Source organism: Corvus moneduloides, chromosome 3 (assembly GCF_009650955.1).
Source record: "Corvus moneduloides isolate bCorMon1 chromosome 3, bCorMon1.pri, whole genome shotgun sequence".
NCBI classification, from domain to species: domain Eukaryota; kingdom Metazoa; phylum Chordata; class Aves; order Passeriformes; family Corvidae; genus Corvus; species Corvus moneduloides.
This window is the reverse complement of record NC_045478.1, coordinates 19924868-19945242: the sequence shown is the minus strand read 5'-3', so window position 1 is coordinate 19945242 and position 20375 is coordinate 19924868. Positions and strand designations below refer to the sequence as shown.

The following is a 20375-nucleotide window of genomic DNA, read 5'->3' as shown; positions in this document are numbered from 1 at the left end:
TCCACATGTCTCACTGGAGGTAATAGGGAAATTTAAATGCCAAACCCAAAGCACATATAAAGGAAGAGGATTTCAGGAAATTACAAGAGTCAGCAAAAAATTGTGGTGGAAGGGCAAATGGGTGAATTTAGAAAAATCTTTTTCCATCTTGTCAGGGGTTTTTTTGGCATTGGATCCAACGCAGTTCCAGTTAAGAGTGGACAGGAGATCAGGGGGATCCAAACAAGGATACCTCCTGGTGGGGCATTACTAAGTCCTCTCAGAAGACACTGGGAGAAGTACAGATAGGAGATCAGAAAGAAGCATAGAATGGAAAGATTTGTTATTGCCACCTTCATCATACAGTCTTTCTATCCATGAAGGAACAAAGCCAGGCCTGTGGAGCTAGTCCAGGCATGAGACTAAAATAATTTTGGCTCAGAGGCTTCATGGAGTAACTTCAGTCTCTTGTATCTCTGCAGAGAGATTGCTCTGTCTCTTTCTCTTTGCCTCTAGAAATCCCCAGCAACGGAATGGTTCTGAACTAGCACTGGCTGACTGCATATTCCTCTCCTCAGAGAAAATTTAATTAATTCCCTGATTTTCTGCATGTACTGTTTTTTCTGTCCTTAGCTGCTGCTATTATCTATATTGCACTCCTGCATTTTTTTAACTGTGTGGGGGTGAGAAATAACATGATAAGTTTTTTAATTACACTGAAATCCATTTTCCTATAAACAGTCTAAAATGCATCATGCTGGCACATAAAATATTGCCTTGCACTTGAATGCACAGATACACACAATGAGTTTAAATTAATTATATTGCTTTAGAAAAAATATTCCTGTGCCTTCCATTACCACCTCTGCATGCTGCCTGTTTTGCTACCAGTCAGGGCTTCCCAGCTTCCCAGCAGCAAGTGCCATGACGTGCTGCCCGCTGTTCTCATATCTAGCATCAGCACATACCCCCTTAACATGCCAGTTGCCAAAGGCAGGGTATGTGCCTAATGTGAAATAGCTTCTGTGCACCACCCAGGGGGTGCTCTGTGCTCAGAAGCTGCCACGGGGAAGCTGTGAATCAGTTCTCCCCCTGGGCACCTTGCCCACGCTTTCTCTCCTGCCAGCATCGCCTGCCTTGGAGGCAGCACCGGGCAGCTGCAGATCCCCTCCCTGCAGCAGAGAGCACTTCCTGGCACCACTGATGAATCAGTTCCAACATATGCAAATTCAAATGTTCATTTCCAAACAGCTCAGCCTTTGGAAAAAAAGCTTCATTAGTATATGAAGGAATAACATAAAATGATGGAGGCACAGAGAAAAATGCAGGAGAAGATAGCTGTAACATGCCCTACAACTAGGAACAAAGCCATGCAGATTCTCGTCTCCTAATAGCATTGCTGTAAGCCTGTGCTCAAAAAAAAAAAGAATCAAAAACCCACATCAGCTTTTTTCAGTAAATTTATGTGGACACATTTGTCTCTGAAGAAGAATGTCCTATTCCTGGTTGGTCTATTAATATGGGAACCACTAAGCCTCTCAAGAGTATCTGCCACTCAGTCACCACACAGCAAGATTGGTCCAGGTTTGCCATACAGCCAGTGACAGGATTCCTATAGCTCCCTGCATGTGACAATGGGTCCAAGTGAAGCACTTGAAGACAATAACACAGGTATAACATTTTGGTATTCTTCACCTTGAAAGGTGTCTTCAAAAGCTCGTATAACCAGTCTAACTTTTCTGTTTATGATGTAAATGGGAGTTTTAGCTCAAAATTAAATTAAAATTAGGCTGAATGTTGAGTACTTTGAAAATTCACTCTTTAAACTAAGTAATTTTTCCCCTGATAAGGAATGTCAACTATAGTCAGTAACCTGATGGTTACCTTGAACACCTTAAAATTATCAACAGAGTAATTCTTGAATTTTCATCTCTATGCTGCTGCCTCTCCCATGCTCTGCTCTTTTGTGCTTTGTGTATCTTGTCTTAGGTGAAGCAATTACCAAAGGGCCTGATGGGCCCAGCAGTATGACCTCGAAGCTGTCACTTCCTGTGAGTTTCCTGGAGGTTTGGAATGACTGCAAAACCGATGAATCTGGAATACTCAAAAGGTCAGCATCACAGCAAGGAATGCTGAAAAAAGCTATCAGATTAGGATTGCCAAAAGCAGAGGAAAAAAAAGATTACCAGCTTTCATGTAGTCTGTGGCCTTAACAATCCACTGAAGCTGTTGGTAGGAGATTGGGCACGAGACAACATTAGCCATTCCTTAGCTATTCTATTTATCTGTTTCTTGTTCAACTTGTGCATGCACAAACAACAAAGAGAAGGATTCTACAAGATCACGGGAAAGGAAACAGTTGGATCAAATGGATGGGGGGAAAAAAAGGCTGAGTGGGAAGGATGGAAAGAATAAGAGCATGAAGAAAGTCCAATTTATATGTTCTTCTTCAAAATGGTATATCTAGAATTAGTGTGTAAGACCAAGCTTAAGAAATATTTCTAGACCTATATAATTAAGAAAGAAGCAAGAGTCCTGCCTCTAATGCGAGTTCTCTCAGCCTAGCATTATGGCAAAGCCATAAATCAGTAGGATTGTAAACATCTCTGAGTTATCTGGGAAATATACCCAGGGCAGCATGAAGGCTAAGAAGTCTGCAAAAAACCCCCAAGCCCATTAAAATAATCCAACTGACAAAAAATGTAATGGGCTGGGATTTTCTTCACTATTAACAACTTTTTTCTTCCACTCCAGTTTCAAAAGAGCAATTAAAAACACGATTTTCAGTGCACATTCAGAAACATTAGGTAAAAAGAGTAGTTTGGTGTAAAATGCGTTTAGGTGACTAATTCCATCTTAAGGCTGAGAGTTATGTTTTGCTCCAGATGCAGTCACTGTGTTGTGCTCATTAGTAACCTTGAGAAGTGCTAATGTAGCATGAAGTTCCTTACGCTGGATGGACATTTACATGTCTTCTGCATGTTTGTGTTTCTCTCTGGAAACATATACTATCCAGTAACAGGGACAGGCTAACATTTGGATAAAGGGAGCAAACTCAAAGAGTTTTGCTTTCCCAGACAGATAAAGCAGAGATACTACTTTCTGTTTTGGGGTGAAGCATCTACAGCAAATGAGCACAATACTCCAGTTTTCATTTCATGAAAACAAGCAGCTTTTTCCCTCTAGGCCTAAAAACATTTGTCAGAAGCCTAAGTGAAGAAATATGAAAATACTGAGTGTGAATTATATCAGACTGTGAGAGGCAGTCTGGTCTAGTAAGAAGGCTAATGAACAGTGCAGCTAAGGGAAATCCAGTTTTGTTACTGATTTTCTGTGTGACTTTATACTAATTCTTGAAAACTTCTCAAAATTGCTCTAATTTTTCATCAGGCTGACTTAAGAGTCAGTGTGGAGCACGAATCTTATGTATAACCTCACTATTGAGCACTAAGTTACCTCAGACATGCAGTAAGCATATTTAATTCATACTGAAGGGAAAATTCCCTAGTGAGAGTTTAGTTATGAACCTGTCTGCAAGGAGGACAGTTGGGCAATACCACAGTTATGCCCATCCCAACAAGTATTCCATCCTACTGCCTGGAGGCAGACTCCACTGGTAGACACTGGGCAGGCAAACCAGATGTAATGAAGTAACACTTAGGAGGATACAACGTTTTTGTTTTCTTCCCAGCACTCTGAGAATCACAAATACTAAGGTGAAGGTTCACACTGCTACAAGGCATTGCCAGACGGTTTTGGGCCTGAAGGACTTGATATCCAAGACTGAGGAAGTTAGCTTGCTCATTCTTATGGAAAAAAGTGTAAGGGAATCTTACTGCTGTCTTGGAATACCAAACAGGATGGAGCAGTGAAGGCATAACGAAAGTTTTCTCAGAGCTGCATGGCTGAAGGACAGCCTATAAAGGGGTAACGTTCAGCATGGGAAAGCCAATTTATTATAAATGAAAAAAAACCCAACAAAAAAAAATCACTCTGGTCAAACACTGGAATAGTTGTGGGAACTCTACCCTTGGCAATACTCACAACTTGACTGGATATGGTCCTGAGCAACCTGTTCCAACTGGACTTGGTATGAGCAGGAGCTTGGACTAGCTAACATTTGGATATCCCTGTCTACATGATTTTGTAATTCTGTAATGCATCTTAAAAAACTGTATCAGAGAGAATACTGTTTGGCTTCCTATTGGCAGTACAGATGCAGCCTTTAGTTAGAGACTATTTCAGAAAGATCATGCATTATTATTCTACTTGATTCCAGTCACTTCTGGATAGCTCAAGTTCAACCATCAGCAAATCTATCTGTATAGTTTTATAAATTCAAAATATTTGTGTATTTCCTTGTATTCATACATGTTCTTCTCAACAACTGAAAGTGATGATTTTGAAGTCCAGCTTGCAGAGTTAATGAATGTTCAGAAATTCTTAGTGTGGTAGATGAAGTGGATCACAACTAATATCCTGATTAGTGAGAGGAACTGCGTATCCAAGATAATACTCCCAGCTTGTACTCTGAGCATCTGTCTGCCTCTGCTTTGGAATTTCCTGCTCCCCCTGAAAGGATGCTGCAGCTCTCTGGGTAGCAGTAAAAGAAACAACGGAGCTGTAAACACAGTATTCAATAACCTGAAATTGGTGTCATTTCACCCTAACCTGTCAGACTGGATGAGTCAGTTTGCACATTACGAGAACAAAGGAGACATCCCTTCAGTGAGGGCAGGAAACTCTGATAAGACCATTAGAACTGTTTCAAGCTAAACTCTTCATTTTTCTGTTGGAATCTGAGACTGTATTGATTAGCACTTAAGTAATAATTCCAGTTCCATGCAAGTGTTCCCAGGCATCATTAAGTAGAGCACTTGAGAATGAATTGTGCTTTTCATTGTCATGGGATATGCCCTCATGTCTTTTCTTACTTTGGCCCTCCTTTCTTTCTTCTCAGTTGAAAAAGGCAGAAAGTCCATGCTTTTGTACAATTTCCCCTTCTGCAACTTCCACAGGACAAGGCAGTGCAAGCTTGGTTTATATTGTAAACATCTCATGAAGGAGCTACATCAGGTTTGCAGTCTGAGAGCTGCAGAAATAGTTTCCCAAGCAGCTGCACAGTGCAAGGAGGTTGGAGGTTACAGCCAGGGATAAAGGCCCGTGCAGGACAATGGCCCTGTGTGGCTGCACGCAGTTCTTGGGCTCTGTTGTATCTCAGGGCTCAGAGCTCCCATGCACCACTGAGTTAGAAAAGCGAGGGGCTAACTTTGTCTTACATTACTTTTACAAGAAGGTTTCCCTCTGATTTTTTTAAACCAATAAACTTCCAAAACCACTTCCTGTTTTAGTGTTCTTATGGTCAAATAACCCTGAGCATCTATTTACTGCTCCTTAGTCTGATTTCTAATCGACTTGGTTAGTGTTGATACAAACCTTGTCTAAACTTTGATTAACACTTTTCTTTTTCCAGGCTGGTGAAGAAGAATCATAGCTTTCTATTACCAGAGTGAATGTTTACATCTTCTAGTCAAACTCTGCCAAAATATTTTTTTAAAAAAACACGATCCTTGCAACCATTCCTGCTAATTAAAAGCCCCTTGACAAGGATTAGGAAGACTATTACGTGGGGCAGGAACCTAGCTGCAGTAAAAATTCTCTGTTTTGATTAGCTCAGAGATTGGGATCCTCAACTATACATGAAATGGAAGAAGAACATCTTACTAACCTTCTTGCATGAAGTAGAGATAGGCATAATACCCCCCCCCCCCTTAGCACCCATCCAGATGTAGGAAAACCACTAATTTCACTATTAATATAGGCTCAGAGGAAGGTCAACTGTGGAATAAGTTATCCAGCAAACTACATCTTACAGAAATGCGTCCCATGGATTGCCACTTCCCAGTACTTATTGTTGTTAACTGTATCTCTTGCAGAGAATGTAATCCATTGGCATTATCTTTAAAAAAAGCCAATTTCCCCTTTTTATGGTGAGGGAAGTTTGTAAGAAAAAACACCCCTTGGATAAATATCTTATTCATTACATTTACTTTACCTTTGAATGGAAGTATCTTCATTGACATGAACAGACAAAAAGAAGTTTTTCTTAGCCTTAAAGACAATCCCACTACCTTCTGAATTTTAAGATGGAATAAAAATATTTTTCAGATTGTTTTTGATTATGTAAGACCTTATATGAAGATATAAACACATCTGGTCTGTGGTACATTAACATGCACAAGAATTTTGCAAAAATTGGAGATATGTGGTCCTGATGTGTTTACTTATTATGATTTGTGAATCAGCAGCACTTACTCTGGTTTCAGTAGAGTTAACACAAAAAAAATGGTATTAAAATCAGGTAAATTATTATTAAACATAGTATTCTGGATTATAGTTTTGCATACAAAATTTTCAGAAAATTACTTCTCATTTGCATTAAATATCAGTAATTTTTAATTTACAGAGGTTTATTTTATTGAATAGAATTCCAACAAAAGTTAAGAACTTCCTTACCAATACTTAATTAAACTTTAAAAATACTCTTTTCTTTAAAAACAAATAATGATAGGGCTCTGTCTATGCCAGTATCAACCTGAAACTGGTTTTGTCAAGTGGAAGAAGTGCAAACTCTACATGGAATTTGGCCTTATAATATTGTTCTCACTCCAGTAAAAACATGCTGCTCAGGGAAAGCTTTTCAAAGTTGCAGAACATAATCTTCGATCCAAAGCCAGCTAAAGACAGTGGGAGGTGTTCTACTGACACAGTTGCCCAGGGACACTGTGGATACCCCAACCCTGGAGGTACTTAAGGCCAGGTTGGATGGGGCTTTTGAGTAACCCAGTCTAGTGGAAAGTGTCCCTGCCCATGGCAGAGGGGTTGGAACTAGATGATCTTTAAGGTCCCTTCCAACCCAAACTTTTCTATGATTCTATTACTTAAAAGGATTTTGGATTAGGTCTCAGTAAAGAATTAGAACCATTGAAGGACTTTTCCTGTGAATGGGAATGTTGAGGATTAAACCTTACTTGGTTTAAAAAAGTAAAGAAAAAAAATTCTGAATAATTTCATTCTTTCAGATTCTTCACACTCAAGTAACAAAAGTTGTATTCGGTGTTATTCAAAAGCAAGGCCCTTGGCCCTCCTTCATTAAACCTATACTTCTAGAAAATACTTACGCTTTCCTGACAGATGTTTCTTGATTAGTGCATCAGAAGAAAACAAACCACCACCTACAATGGTTCCTGGAGAAGTCTTGAGGAGAAACCCATAATCTATCATTTTAAAAAATTATTCAGTTATTTTCATATAAATTTTTATGATTTCCCTGGGGTTTTTTTTCTGTAATTTTTTTTCAACTCTTCTTCACAGCGAACAAACCCAGCAATTTTTCTCTGCAGTGTCCAGCATAACCAACATTCACAGCTTTTAAATTAAATCTTATTTGTGAAACGCCCAGCAGTTACTGAATTCAGTCCCCATTAAAGAATAACTCTGGGATTTAGAAGAAAAAAAATACAAATATTTGTAAGAAATAATGAATATTTTAAAAATTTTTTTACCTATTGTCTGACATCATGCCTGATTCATTACTGAAATAGGGATTCTGATCATGGTGTCAAAAACAATTGGTTTTTTACTTATTAAACTCTGAATTCAGCATTCAGTAGATTGCATTTAATGCAGGATCATTTTATTTCTTTTAGCTATCATCAGTTTATACAAGAAAATAAAAAACCCTAAGCTCATAGTTTTACTAGTAAAAGGAGTAAGTTGGAATTTTGTAATTCTTTAGAATACTTTTTGTGTGCACAATGTATTCAAGAAAAGTGCCAGACTAACCTAGAAAAAATAGTTCTCTACCTGTAAAAAAGAAAAGAAAGTCTATGACTTGGTTTTCTTATAAACTGCATTTGTATGTTTTGATTCTTTTCCTGTTTAATATAGAAGAAAAATACTTGGGTATCTAATCTATTTTGAATAAATTATAGCTCTTTTAACTGATCATATGCTTTCATAATGATGTCCCTATTAATTTGCAGTCTGCAAATTTGGAAACTAGGTTCTGTTCATCTCAGTGTACTGTTAACTGAAGCCTGAAGAAGGCGTTTTCAATATCACTCTGACTGACTACTTTACAGCTCATTTGAATGAAACTGTCAATACTATAACTATGGAAACTATATCTTAAATATAATTTATTTAGATACATTTTTGGAAGGGTCTGTCTTTTTTCCTTTTCCACAGTCCAAAAAATAATACCTAATAAGAGTAATGTGCTTAAACCTCAGTCCTCCTCTGCCTCCTTATTACAGCAAATATGTACTGCTGAAGCTGAGTACAGTGGAAACACAGTCAAGCGTACAAAAATAATTAATGATGGCCAGTGTTAAAGTACTCCTCAAAATTTAAGGTTGTTTCATACAACTGAGGCCATGCTGAAAGAGCACAGTGCTGTTATCTGTGGAAGGAGAGAAATCAACAGACTTTGAAGCAGTGGAAATTTTGTGTGTGTTAGGGTAGAAGAGCAGTTTTTACATGCAGATGAGCAAATGTAAATTCCACTTACTGGGAATACAAAAATATTGTAAAAGAAGATTATGATGAGGTGTTTATGAGGGATATGGGATATTTTAGAGATATAAAACATTGATATAGATACTACAGTGCTGCAAAAAATGTGTGCCACATAAAGTCCCAATAGCACTGAGATAAAAGTAAAGAGATGAACTTAACTGCATGGCAAAATCAGATGTTACTGTGCAGATACAGACACCACATAATCGAGTTAGCAACTGGCCATTTTAAGAAACCAAATAATGCAAGGAATTTTATAACTTCAAAAAATTTAAATAAGGCAATCAAACATGAATGCTAACCCAAGAGAGTAGCTGAGGGCATCTGCCCAGATCATCACTGTTGTATCTTAGCGTAACTCCACCAAAGGCAGCAGAGCTATGCTAATTTACGCCAACTGAGGATCCGGACAATCATGTTTAGGACTTCAAGTGACAAAATTGCTTTTATTTTTGGGGTATATATTAAAGGGTTTTGGCAAGTCTGACCAAACACAGAAAGTGCAAAACACTGCATTTTTAATTCCCCTTTTAGCGACTGTACAGTTTATGCAACTTCCCATCGGGATCGCCTCAGCACTTGGGATATACCACAGCATCATGTTGCAGATCTTTGCAGATCTGGATGGAATGAGCAATTGGTTATGATCTGTTGATTTGAAGCAAAAATGATCAACATCACAATGGGAGTTTGCACAATTACCAAATTGTGCCAAAGAAAAGACCCTTGAATTGATTACAAGCAAATGCCAGGCTGAATGAGATTAATTATGTAAGACAAGTTAAATGACAAAGAAGTATGACCAAACCCAAGGAAGACAGAGGCAACTGTACAAATGGAAAAACTCCAAGACAAGAAGGCCTTAGAGAGATTCATTGGGCATATTAACATAGCTAAACAAATTCATTTATCATTAATCACAATTAAGTGCTCCTCTCAGAATAGTTACTTAGAAACTGCACAGAATGGCACTAGAATGACTGACAAGAGAAAAGTTTCAAAAATTAAAATAAACCATCAAACATTCACACTGAAATATTTGGTGATTAGTGAAGAGCTAGGAACTAAGGAGTGTATCATCAAAACTGCCTAAGTTGTTATTGCAGACACTGAATTTCACTTTCGAAGTTAGGCATATAGAAGTTGCAGGGATGTGGATGCCCAGCACTTACATTCCTTCAAAAGCAAAGTTTAGACTCTTTAGGCCATACCGGTTGCTTCAAAAAAATTCTCTAATTCAGTGAATGTTCATCTGAATTGAGGCTATTTTGGTAATAACTGAGTGGCAAATGGTTTTAAATACTGATTCAAATCCAAACAGTAAAAAAATACAAGCTACTATTATCTTTTGTTTTGGATAATTAAGTACATAAAGAAACAGGCCATGAACTGTTGGCTGTTGTAGACACCACTATGCAAAGGAAGCCTCTAATTTCAGAGCATTTCATAGTATTGACAACTTACTAAGGTCCTGATTCTGCAAGGTGCTTCATGCAAACAATTTCGTGCCTGCATGGAACGTTTCACAGCATCAGAGATACTGATATGCAGATGGCTTTTAAGGAGCTTTTTAGAGAGTACATGCTTTTAAGACTACCTCGGAGTAATGAAAACAATGATGAAGGGTCTTATGTAAACAAAACTCAAGTGTTTTCCATTTCAGAGACAAAAGTTGACAAACTTAAGTGAGAAAAATGGAATGACTCAACCTTATCAGAGTCTGAATGAGTTATTCTAACAGAGAAAAAGCCCAGCCACTTCCATATGTAAAACTTATTGCGACTACAGAGATGAGGTTGCTGCAGATGATGGGTTTCTATACAAAGGACATTATCATAACACCACACAACATGAGGTTGGAAATGCTAGGTATAACCTACAGTGCCCATTTGAGTATTGAGAAGTGCAGGAACAGAGCCCAAGGTGTTCTGTTCTGGCCAGGCATGCATGCTGCCATCAAAGATAAGGTATCCAAGTGGAAATCTGCAATAAATACAGGAAACAAAAATGCAAAAAAAACCCACTGAAACCACATAAGATTCCTAATTTCACTTGGCCCAAGGATTGTTGAGCAAAATGGGAAAGATTATTCCTTATAGGTGAACTAATAATTGGGGATTTATGTTCCTTGGTTTTGTTTTTAATAATTTAAATTAGACTTGCACACTAACTTGCAATTAAAGAACACATTAAAAACTACAGTTTGTTCAGTTTGTTTTACCACAACATTGCAGATAAGTTAATAAAACACTATCATTTACAAATGGCTCACTTTAGCAATTTTTAGCATTTCTCCAAATACATCACATCTAGTCCTTGCAATCACATTTCCTATACAAAAGTTAGATAAAGCATCAAGGAATTTCAAAAAGTGTCTGCAGATTCAAAGGATACATACTTAGCATCAAAGGAGTATTTCAGTTTAACACAAGATTACTTACTAGGCTCAACAACCTCAGTATTCAAGAAAAACTGTAATGAACTTCTATTAAGTTCCCATTTAAAAAAAAAAGACATAAACAACAGGAGTAAAAAAGTGATAATAAGAATGGAAATGGTTACTTCTCTTGCAACAAAGAGTAATTTTCTAAGATAAAAGTGAGTGAAAACTATATAATGAGTCTCAGTCTTGGTACATTCTTATAGGAGGACAGATGTAATCTCAACAGGAAAAGGGAAGAGGAAGGTGGGAAAGGGAAGGCAAGTCAAGGGATAATACTTCTTTGCAGATGAAACAATAAATGTATACCCAGGAACTGAACATCAGAAACACCCCAAGTGGAAAACACTGGATGTAGGTGGAGAAGTCACTCCAGCAGGTAAACAGAATTCTGCAGAAATAACTGGATTGAATACATAAAGTTACTGTATACTGGGAGAGCTATCAAGGTTTAAAATAGTATAAGCATTGGTCAATGTCCAAGAATAATGTGGTTACCTATCTAAAGAGGGAAATGTTTCTGTGGTGATTTACTAATATATCCTGTTAATTTTTGTCTCTGCATTTTAAATTTATATTTGGGGAAGGCCTATATTTTCCCAGATTACTAAATCAAGGAGGAAAATACTACTCTTTTCCAGTAATATTTTATTTTGTATATTCATCAGAATAAAAACAATGGAAACTGCTGCATTTCTGGGAGGGCATCTCTTCTCCCCAATTCTTGCAGAGCAAACTGCAGTAAAATCACATCAATAAAAATAAATAATAGATAATATATTAATGTGGAAGAGTTTCCCTAGAAGTATGAGGTAAGAATATCCTTTCTATCAAGAAAAACTGTACTGCATGGAGTTGTTTTTCTAGAAGAGTCATGACTAACAGGGAGAGCTTCAGAGAAGTTCACTTTTCTATGTGAACACTGCTAGGACAACACATCTGGGAACAAGGAGACGAGTGAAAGGAAGTTAAGAGAAAGAGTAGAAGATCACCAAGAATATGGAAATCACTATGGCAGAATGACATGGAAAAAAATGGAGGCACAGAAATTCCAACTCTTACTATATTGTGGAGAACATGCAAAAATAGACTGAGCTCCTCACTTTGAGTTAAGAAGAGATGTGGCAAACAAAAGCTCTCAGGTTTCACTGTAGTTAGGGAAAGGAGACTGTACTCCTCCCTCCATAGGAAATACCAGAAGACATCCACCACAGAAAATAAGAAAATCCACATAGATGCTTTGTGACTGAAGGACTGAGCATACTACAACACTATCAGGAAGTATCCAGCCTTGTAGGCACCTGGTTGAACTGCAAATCTTTCTGAGGTTCAGGTGCTTCAGAATAAGCAATAATGGGATTTTCTGGCAGAAAACTGACCCAAGGGAACAAGGCTAGATGTTGACAACGTGATATTTAGTTCCACAGCAGACCAAACTAACATTTAGTTACCTATGGCCTTTGAAAAACTGTGATTATATTGACATCAAAGTAGCACTAAGTAGAAATAAGTTTGTCACTTTCTGGGAGTCTCTGGTACCTGGGTTATTGGGTTCCCACACTGACAGGACACCGAGTAGAAATTCTCTCAGGCATTAAGATGTGTTTTAGCTGGGATTGATTTACTGATGAACAAAATGTGTCCTTGTAAAAACAATAATTAAATTTAGCTTTGGAATGTTGAGGGTGGCCTTTTTTTAAAATTTGTTTTGAGTAAGATTAAAAGTGCTTCAAAATATTGTTTTTTAACAGTATATATAATTCCACAATGGGATTACAGTTTTGAAGTAATTGTAACTGTTAGAAAAATCTGCTGTGAAAAGGAAAAAATAAAGAAAAAGCCCCTGGGTAGGATTACACCAAATTTAACTTACAAATACTTTAATATTGGTAGCTGGCACTGGGTGAGCTGTTAACTGCTTTCCCATCATAGTTAACTTTACACATCAATATAGTATTCCTAGGTCCTTTAAAAATTAGTTGCTTTTCACAAGTACTATAAACAAATCTTAATACAGGAAAAGTTTGGATCCTTGACAGATATTCATTTCTTCAGACAGCCTTAAAGCTGTAAACCTTTTTTTTTTTTTTTTTTTTTTTTTTTCCCCAGCAGAAGTAACTGGGAATTAAAGCAGAAGGTATCCTTCTGTTATTTGGAGATCATTGACCAGGCTGTAGCTGCTTTAGTCTGCTGATAAACTATGCACAAATGCTCTCACTTTTCTATTTGAGCTTTGGGGAAAAATTAAAAATTGTGTAATCTGCATGGTAAACCTCAGCAAGAACCCTTACAGATGAGAAGCATGGGTGGTAAGGAATAATTATGCTGACCCTGGAACAATTTAACTGAAAGTTGAAACATTATTATTTTGAGAGCCAGGAAATGTGAGTAATGGAATCTTGAAGCCACAATTTCCAAAAGGCAATACAGTAAGCATGACTGTTAAGCAAAATAAACATTTCTCTGACCTTTTAGGATTCTTGTATTATTTTGATTATGAATATTATATGACTGATAATATTAATGAATATTATTTGAAGTGTCTGCTAGTCTATATTTTAGTTGGAACACAAAAAAATCAGTGCATTAGCGAAATTCCAGTTAGGAAGCTGCATTATACATTACTTGTATGTGTTGTAAAATACACTCAAAGAAATCATGTATTAATAAAATGTGATATAAAGGCTTTATCAGCACATGTATGGTATTTGATACATGGCAAAGACATAAAAGTATTAAATCCTTCCAAACTATGCAGTCCAGAAATATGATTCCTATGCTGCACTATCAATTCTTCTACTACACTATCAGTTGTTCCCTGTACTGTATACATTAAACAAGTATTTACCAAGAGTTTTACAAATGTTGAAATCTTTATGGAAGAATGGAAAAAACGACATTGAAAATCTGAAAAAGGAATTAAAGATGAAGAAGAGATGAGAACAGTACAGATTGGTAGGGATAGGACAGAAGGGATCTCAGCTTGGGTTACAGGTAAAAAATGTGTAAACATTTCCCTCTACAGCCTGGGGCAGGAGCCCAAGTTACTGATTCTCACTACACTTTTGATGTCAGCAAATACACCAGCAATGTTCCTCATCTCCTCCTGGTGCCAGTCCATGCAGATCACTAAACTTTCTACTGCTGTTGGCTGTGACACCAGCCCAGGCTACAGAGCGGATACCAAAATTTCCCATGGTGGCTGGTGTCCTGACAGAGGGCCAGCAGTATCCCATATTAGGGAATTTCTGCTTCTTTTCAGCTTGCTCATTTTAGAAACAAGGAAATTATACTCCCAGACCTCACACATAGAAATATAACATATGTAAATGAAGTACTTCACAGATCAAAAATTTCAAAATCAAATTCCCTTTGTAGCTTTGGTTTAGCTGCTTTGTGCAAGCACATTACATTTACATGATCACATCTTCTTCCATCTTAAGCAGAGAATAAGAGCATAAATGAGAGCTGTATAAAGGATGCTGCCATCCGTAGGACTCCTACTTCCCTGCTTTCAAATACATGTGAGAAATGCTAAGATGCTTTATTTCTGTCTCTGTAACAACTTCACAGGATGTAGAGACAGAGGACAATAAAAATATAAATGTGATGGAGGCAGGAGATGGGCTGATCAAACAACGGAGCTTGAGACAGGGAACAGTGTAGAAAAAATGATGAAGAAAAACAGGACAGAGTAAATGGGCCAAGTGGAAGCTCAGACTGATTAGAGTTTTGGGATAGGAGAAAGGACAATGTGGCTGCTCTGGAACTGGACTCTCCTGCTTTTCTGCAGAGTTCATCCCTTTTCATAAAGGGTCAATTACATTACATAGATCTGCTGAATTCGCACAATTTCAAGCAAATTCAAGGGTTTGAACCTATACAGTTCTCTACAATGTGAAGAACTGACAAATTGAGTCCTAAAAGTATCCAACTGAGCAATCAAAATTATATACCTAATTTTTCTGGTTTAAAATGGGGACAATGCCAACCCTAACTTACTTCAGAGTATAACTGCAGATGAAAATAAACTAATAAACTAACTAATTTATAACTAAATTAATTAGGAAACACTTGGATGTGATGATAGTGACAAACATGAGTGAATTAGTAGTTATATCTTCAGAGGGCAGTTTGAGAAAACTGTAGTGAACAACAGACAGGCTCTCACGTGAGATAATGAAGGAAAAGAGAAGAAATTAATTAGTTGCTTATGCAGTGATTACTATCTGTCCTGTGCAATGATTTACTTTGTATCCTGTGGAAAAATAGATGATCAGAAAATGAAAATTTAATTTTGCTACATAGTGCAAATACAAAAGAGAACTGAGTTAAGTAAGCCTGCTTAAAATTCTGTTATTTTGAAACTAAAGAGTTTTATGTGTTCAATAGGTATAATGATAACTGCTAAATTAATAATTTATGCTAAAAAATAACAAATAATAGATTTTAAACCTAAAAATATAACTTTAACTTAATCTTATTCTCCTTGCTTAGGCAAAACTTGAAATAAGTAGAGAGAGTGGCGTAACATAGAATTGGGATTTCAAGCTTAAGTGTTTTGGGATTCTTTTCTTCCTGGTCTCTACCAGGCAGCCTTGACTGCAGATGTTTGAGAAGAGCAGAAGAGATGGGGTAATTCAGAAACACCTTCTTAAGATAAGTAGAAACATTATAAATGGTTAAAGCAGCAAATATGTGCTTAAAACATTCATGCTGCCTCAAGAGTCTTGACTGTGTTTTGCTTATGCATTTACATTTCCTCAAACTTTTACCCTTTGACCCATCCCAACCCAAAATCCACATCCAAATCTGGGTTTCTCTGGGTTGCGCATGTCTTTCTCTGGTTATACTTAAATGTTTTCCTTGATGTCATTTACATCCCCTTTTGCATATCCCATATTCTTCTGGCAGCATATACCAGCATGACCTAAAATAATAGTTTCAAAACATTATTTTTGACTTTGTGGGAAATCAGCTGTAAATTTTACATGTATTGTTTATATCTAGCAATTAGATTAGGTAAAACTAGAGAGCAATCTTACTCCAGCAGTTTTCTCATGCTTGCTTTCTTATTTTTCGCATGGTTTACATCAAGAGTCGGTTGGTTTTTTTTAAATCAGTGTATGTTCTGAACTCAAGAAATGTATTGTAAAGACAGAATACTGCTAAGCAGTACGGCAGCATAAGGTATCCATTCATACTTTCCCTACTGAATTTTCCTCACTTCTTGTGAACATCTTTCCATGTTAACCAAATTACCAACTCGGGAGTACCATCCTGTCACAGCACTAATAAATGCTATAGTTCTTCCACACAGAGAGTTGCAGTAGAGCATATGTGCAGGAAGACAGAGCAAAGCTAAGTCTCATGATTCTCTAATGTTCATTGTTCACAACTGTTATTCCAAAGAATTGAAAGGAATTGTAAAGAACTCATTTTAAGCAGGGGATAACCAAGTAAACATTAAAAAACATAGTCACATGAGCAAATGTATTAGGCTGGTAGCAATGATACGAACCTGGGGAAAATTATGCAAGCATTTGGGAAAAACAAATTGTTTTCCCTCCAACTATGTCTGAGAAACTGCAGCGCTTTACTGCTTGTGTAATCAGAAGTGTGTCATCAGTCTAACTGTATGGGAATTTTCTGTTCTAACTAGTAAACTCAAAGTTCGAAAAAAAATTGAATAGGAATTCGAGCATTAAGGTGAAATTCCAGAAGTTCTGTCTGTTGTCCATCCCTATCACCTAAAGGATACACAAAAGGACATGCTAGGTCAACAGACTTATGTACAGAGGCCCTTGTATGGAATTTCTAGAGACTTCAATGCATGTTCCAAGCAGGATCAGCCCCTTCTACAGCAGGTCCCCAGACAGCATTTCTAATTTCTGACACAACTATACACAGTTTGTGGTCAAATAAATATTTATAAAGAAAGTATTTGTTCTTTATATCTTACTTGAGTTCCTGTGAGCTCGTGGCCAGCATACTCCGAATGCTTTTGTCAGCCAAGGGACAGCCAGATAAACTGTAAGACATGGCAGGACATACAAGTATGTTAATCTTCTCATTAACTGAACGCTCCCAAACAAACACAACATAAAAATTAAAAAGTAAAAGTTTGTAATGCAGAAAAGCGATGGGGCAAGTGCTGTAATATTGAATTCTGTAATACAGTTAACCCTCTGAATATATTTAGTTATCAACATTACTTCCAAAATTACATACTGCAAATGTTCTTGTTTGTTTGTTTGTTTCTCTATGAACTAGAAAAATATAACAAAAAATGTTGGAGATTCCTGGGTTAACTACTTAAATGCTTAAGGAATACTTTGGAAATTTTAGTAATCTATTTAAAAATAAAAGACGTTTATACAACACACAAATTAGCATGCTTTTAAGATCAACATATATTACTCAAAGGGTTAACACATAGTTCAACGTTTTACTTTGACAGCATTGTTGAGGTAAGCTGAAAACAATAAATTGAAAAGACAGAATCCACCATGAAAAAAATGAAGTCACACCTTCTATGTGAGGCGTAATTACCAGTCACATGACCACTCCCATCACACCCTGGTGTTGGACATCTGCCACCAAACAAAAACAAAAACAGCCAAAATAGTAAGTATGTTTAAAAAAAAACTTTTAAAAGTTTCATTGTTTCCAGTTTAGCTGCAATGACTGCAAGGGGTTTTAAGCATCCTAATCGAAAAGCTGCAAAATGAACAGGTTTAAATGAAAATGGCGTCTCAATACAATATAGCATCATTAAGAACAAGCAAATACACGTTAGCTTATCACTTTACTTAACTGGCAGTTTGAAACATTTATATGCTGCACATGTTGCATGCTCATACTGCAAGGCGTATATGTATTCGTTGGTTTAAAAAAAGACAAAGAGAGAAAAAGTTAAAAGGAGATAAATAATTTCACCTCACATTATGCTTACGTTATTAAATCCTTTTTGCTCTCTTTGCATTGAGGGTATTTGGGTTTAGGACTTGGGATTGTAACTTCACCAGGATACCTTCTTTCTTCAAGTGCCTCTTGGAAAGGATCCAAATCTTCTGGCTACAGGCAAATATATACACATTAATTTCAGCTAGATAAGGTCACAGCTTTCATAAAATAATGCAAAGCAGAGTCATCAGATGGTATCTCCTTCTTATCCTATTCTGACAGAGAAAATTAATGGAATTATTTTATATTCTTTCATGTACTAAGCTTCTGAATAATATTTGAATATTTTGATGAAGACCTCACAATATGTGATATATATAGTTTATTTAACTAGAAAAAAATAAGGAAAAGCTCCAGCTTTTTCTATAGCTGTCATATTATTTTTCTCTAAATAGGTCTTTTCACTAAAGTCACTGCACAACAGAGGAAAGGCAAAAAAGATTACTAAATACAGTATCCTATGCATCAAAAAGCCATCTTAAATAACATTTTTAAGGATTTAGAACAACTCAAAGATGAAAGAGAAGTAATCTTAACATTTACACACAGAAGCTCAGTCTGGGACAAATCTCAATGGATCTGTCTGGCAAAACAGAATGATATAATTTGTAATTAACTTTGGCGATGTTCAGAAATTCATACCCATCTATTTCAGGAATGCAGTGGCTGAATGCAGGGATTCAGGGATTCCTGCAGATGGTGCTATAAACAACATAGTAGAAGTAGGAAGTTCTTTGAAAAAACATGCTGCTTTACCTCACATTTACTTGATAGTGACAGATTTCCTGACAACTTCAGTGAAATTAATAGCAAAACTGTATCACCAAAGCTAGAATGCATTCAGGATATCTAGTGAAAATGCCACTTCATTATATATTTCAAAGATACTGAGAATAGTTTTATGGTTTAATTAAAATTGGCAAGAGATGTGCTACACACAAATGATTAGCCTAATTTTCTGCTATAAACCAAGAAAAATCAATCTCTAGAAGTCTTCAAACAGCTAAATTGAATTGAGCGCAGTATTTTAAGCCACAGAATGGATAAAGGTTAAAACCTGACAGAAAAAAAGCAGTGGCATTGAACCTTGTCAGCAGACCTTTTCAGTGTCCTGTCTCCTCTGTTTTGAAAAGTAATATAAATTCACTAACATATTTAAAGGGTGTTGCTGTTGTCTTGGTATTAGGAGTAGAAAAGTAACACTGATTTCTTATATGCCTTGTATTCTTGAAAGAAAGTATTTCATTAATATAGGCCCTTAAACACAGAGCTATCAAGAGCACATAAGTAATCTAGAAGATTAGTTGAAATAGTTGAAAGCTTACATTATACTCTGCTGCTTTGTTTCAATTGATTTCTAAGTAATACATGCTTTCAAATAGTCAGCACATCATTTATGGTTTTCAAATTCAGAAGAATATCTTGTCTTCAGAGCTGATTATCCCAGTATTGCATGGTTATGTCAACTTGCTTATACAGAGTAACATAATCTGGATATAGCAAAACATCTTTACTGCAGAAAATATTTGTTAACAAGATGACGCTGTTAGAAAACATGATTCACATTCATGGTTCAAATATTGTCTTATGGAACTTAGTCACAGATCAGATGTGTGCCAGAATGATATAGTCTTAAAGATTAACCAGCAGAAAGTCCTTTTCGTAGAAAACCACCAGTTTTATCACATACTAATTTTGCTTCCTATTTCCCTCCAAATTTCAGAAAATTAATGAATTACCAAAATTAGACTGCAACAAGAACTATATAGATGAAAAAGACATACATTAATCTCTTTGGAATCATCTTCATCTATCCTACTTGGCTTCATTTTAGTGTAGTCCACTGGCAAGTCCCAGCAGTCACCCTCGTTCAGTTGGTAACACCGGTTGTTCATCACAGCTTGTCGTTGTGGGGACATTGGCTCCAGTGGGGTCAAAATGGTACAGCAACCATCACGCTGCCTCTGCTTGTTCATGCTCAGATCCAACGTCCCATTTTCATCGACTTCCATATCAGGATTCTGTCAAAATAAGAAAAATATTGTTAATTCAACTTCACACTAGCAAACTGCTACCTCTTCTTCAATCTGATTGCCTAGCAGAATGATAAAATGCTTTTCCATTCCTGTATAGATTGTAAGCATTGAGCCCCCTCCTACACATAGCATGATGCTGTTACACAACATTAATGCTGTTAAAGTAGATTTCTTCCTGTATGGCTAATTTGATGTTTGGGGGAAAAGGGTCTTCAGTACCCCTTCTGCCACCCAGCACATAGGTGCAAAATCTGATATATAAAGGAGAAATCTCTAAAGGTATTTTCTTGCCATTGTCTTTATGTTCTTGATTTATTCTGTGACAGGTGAGGTAACCTGTGAGGTAACATCTGCATAATTCTCATTTTCAGTCC

At 36.7% G+C, this 20375-nt stretch overlaps 1 protein-coding gene across 16 annotated transcripts in view; it reads right to left on the bottom strand.

The window, feature by feature from the left end:
• The window catches only part of MYT1L (myelin transcription factor 1 like), a 315791-nt gene that overhangs the window by 40048 nt on the left and 255368 nt on the right, over positions 1-20375 (bottom strand). For 9 of the 16 annotated variants that reach the window (XM_032104530.1, XM_032104529.1, XM_032104533.1 and 6 more), the window contains 4 exons: positions 19750-19986; positions 17955-18076; positions 17530-17592; positions 16962-17030 (listed from right to left, as the gene is read on the bottom strand). In XM_032104530.1, coding sequence (XP_031960421.1) covers positions 16962-17030; positions 17530-17592; positions 17955-18076; positions 19750-19986 — 491 coding nt within the window. The remainder of the gene's footprint in view (positions 1-16961; positions 17031-17529; positions 17593-17954; positions 18077-19749; positions 19987-20375) is intronic. The other 7 variants (XM_032104541.1, XM_032104535.1, XM_032104539.1 and 4 more) reach the window with 1 other exon arrangement.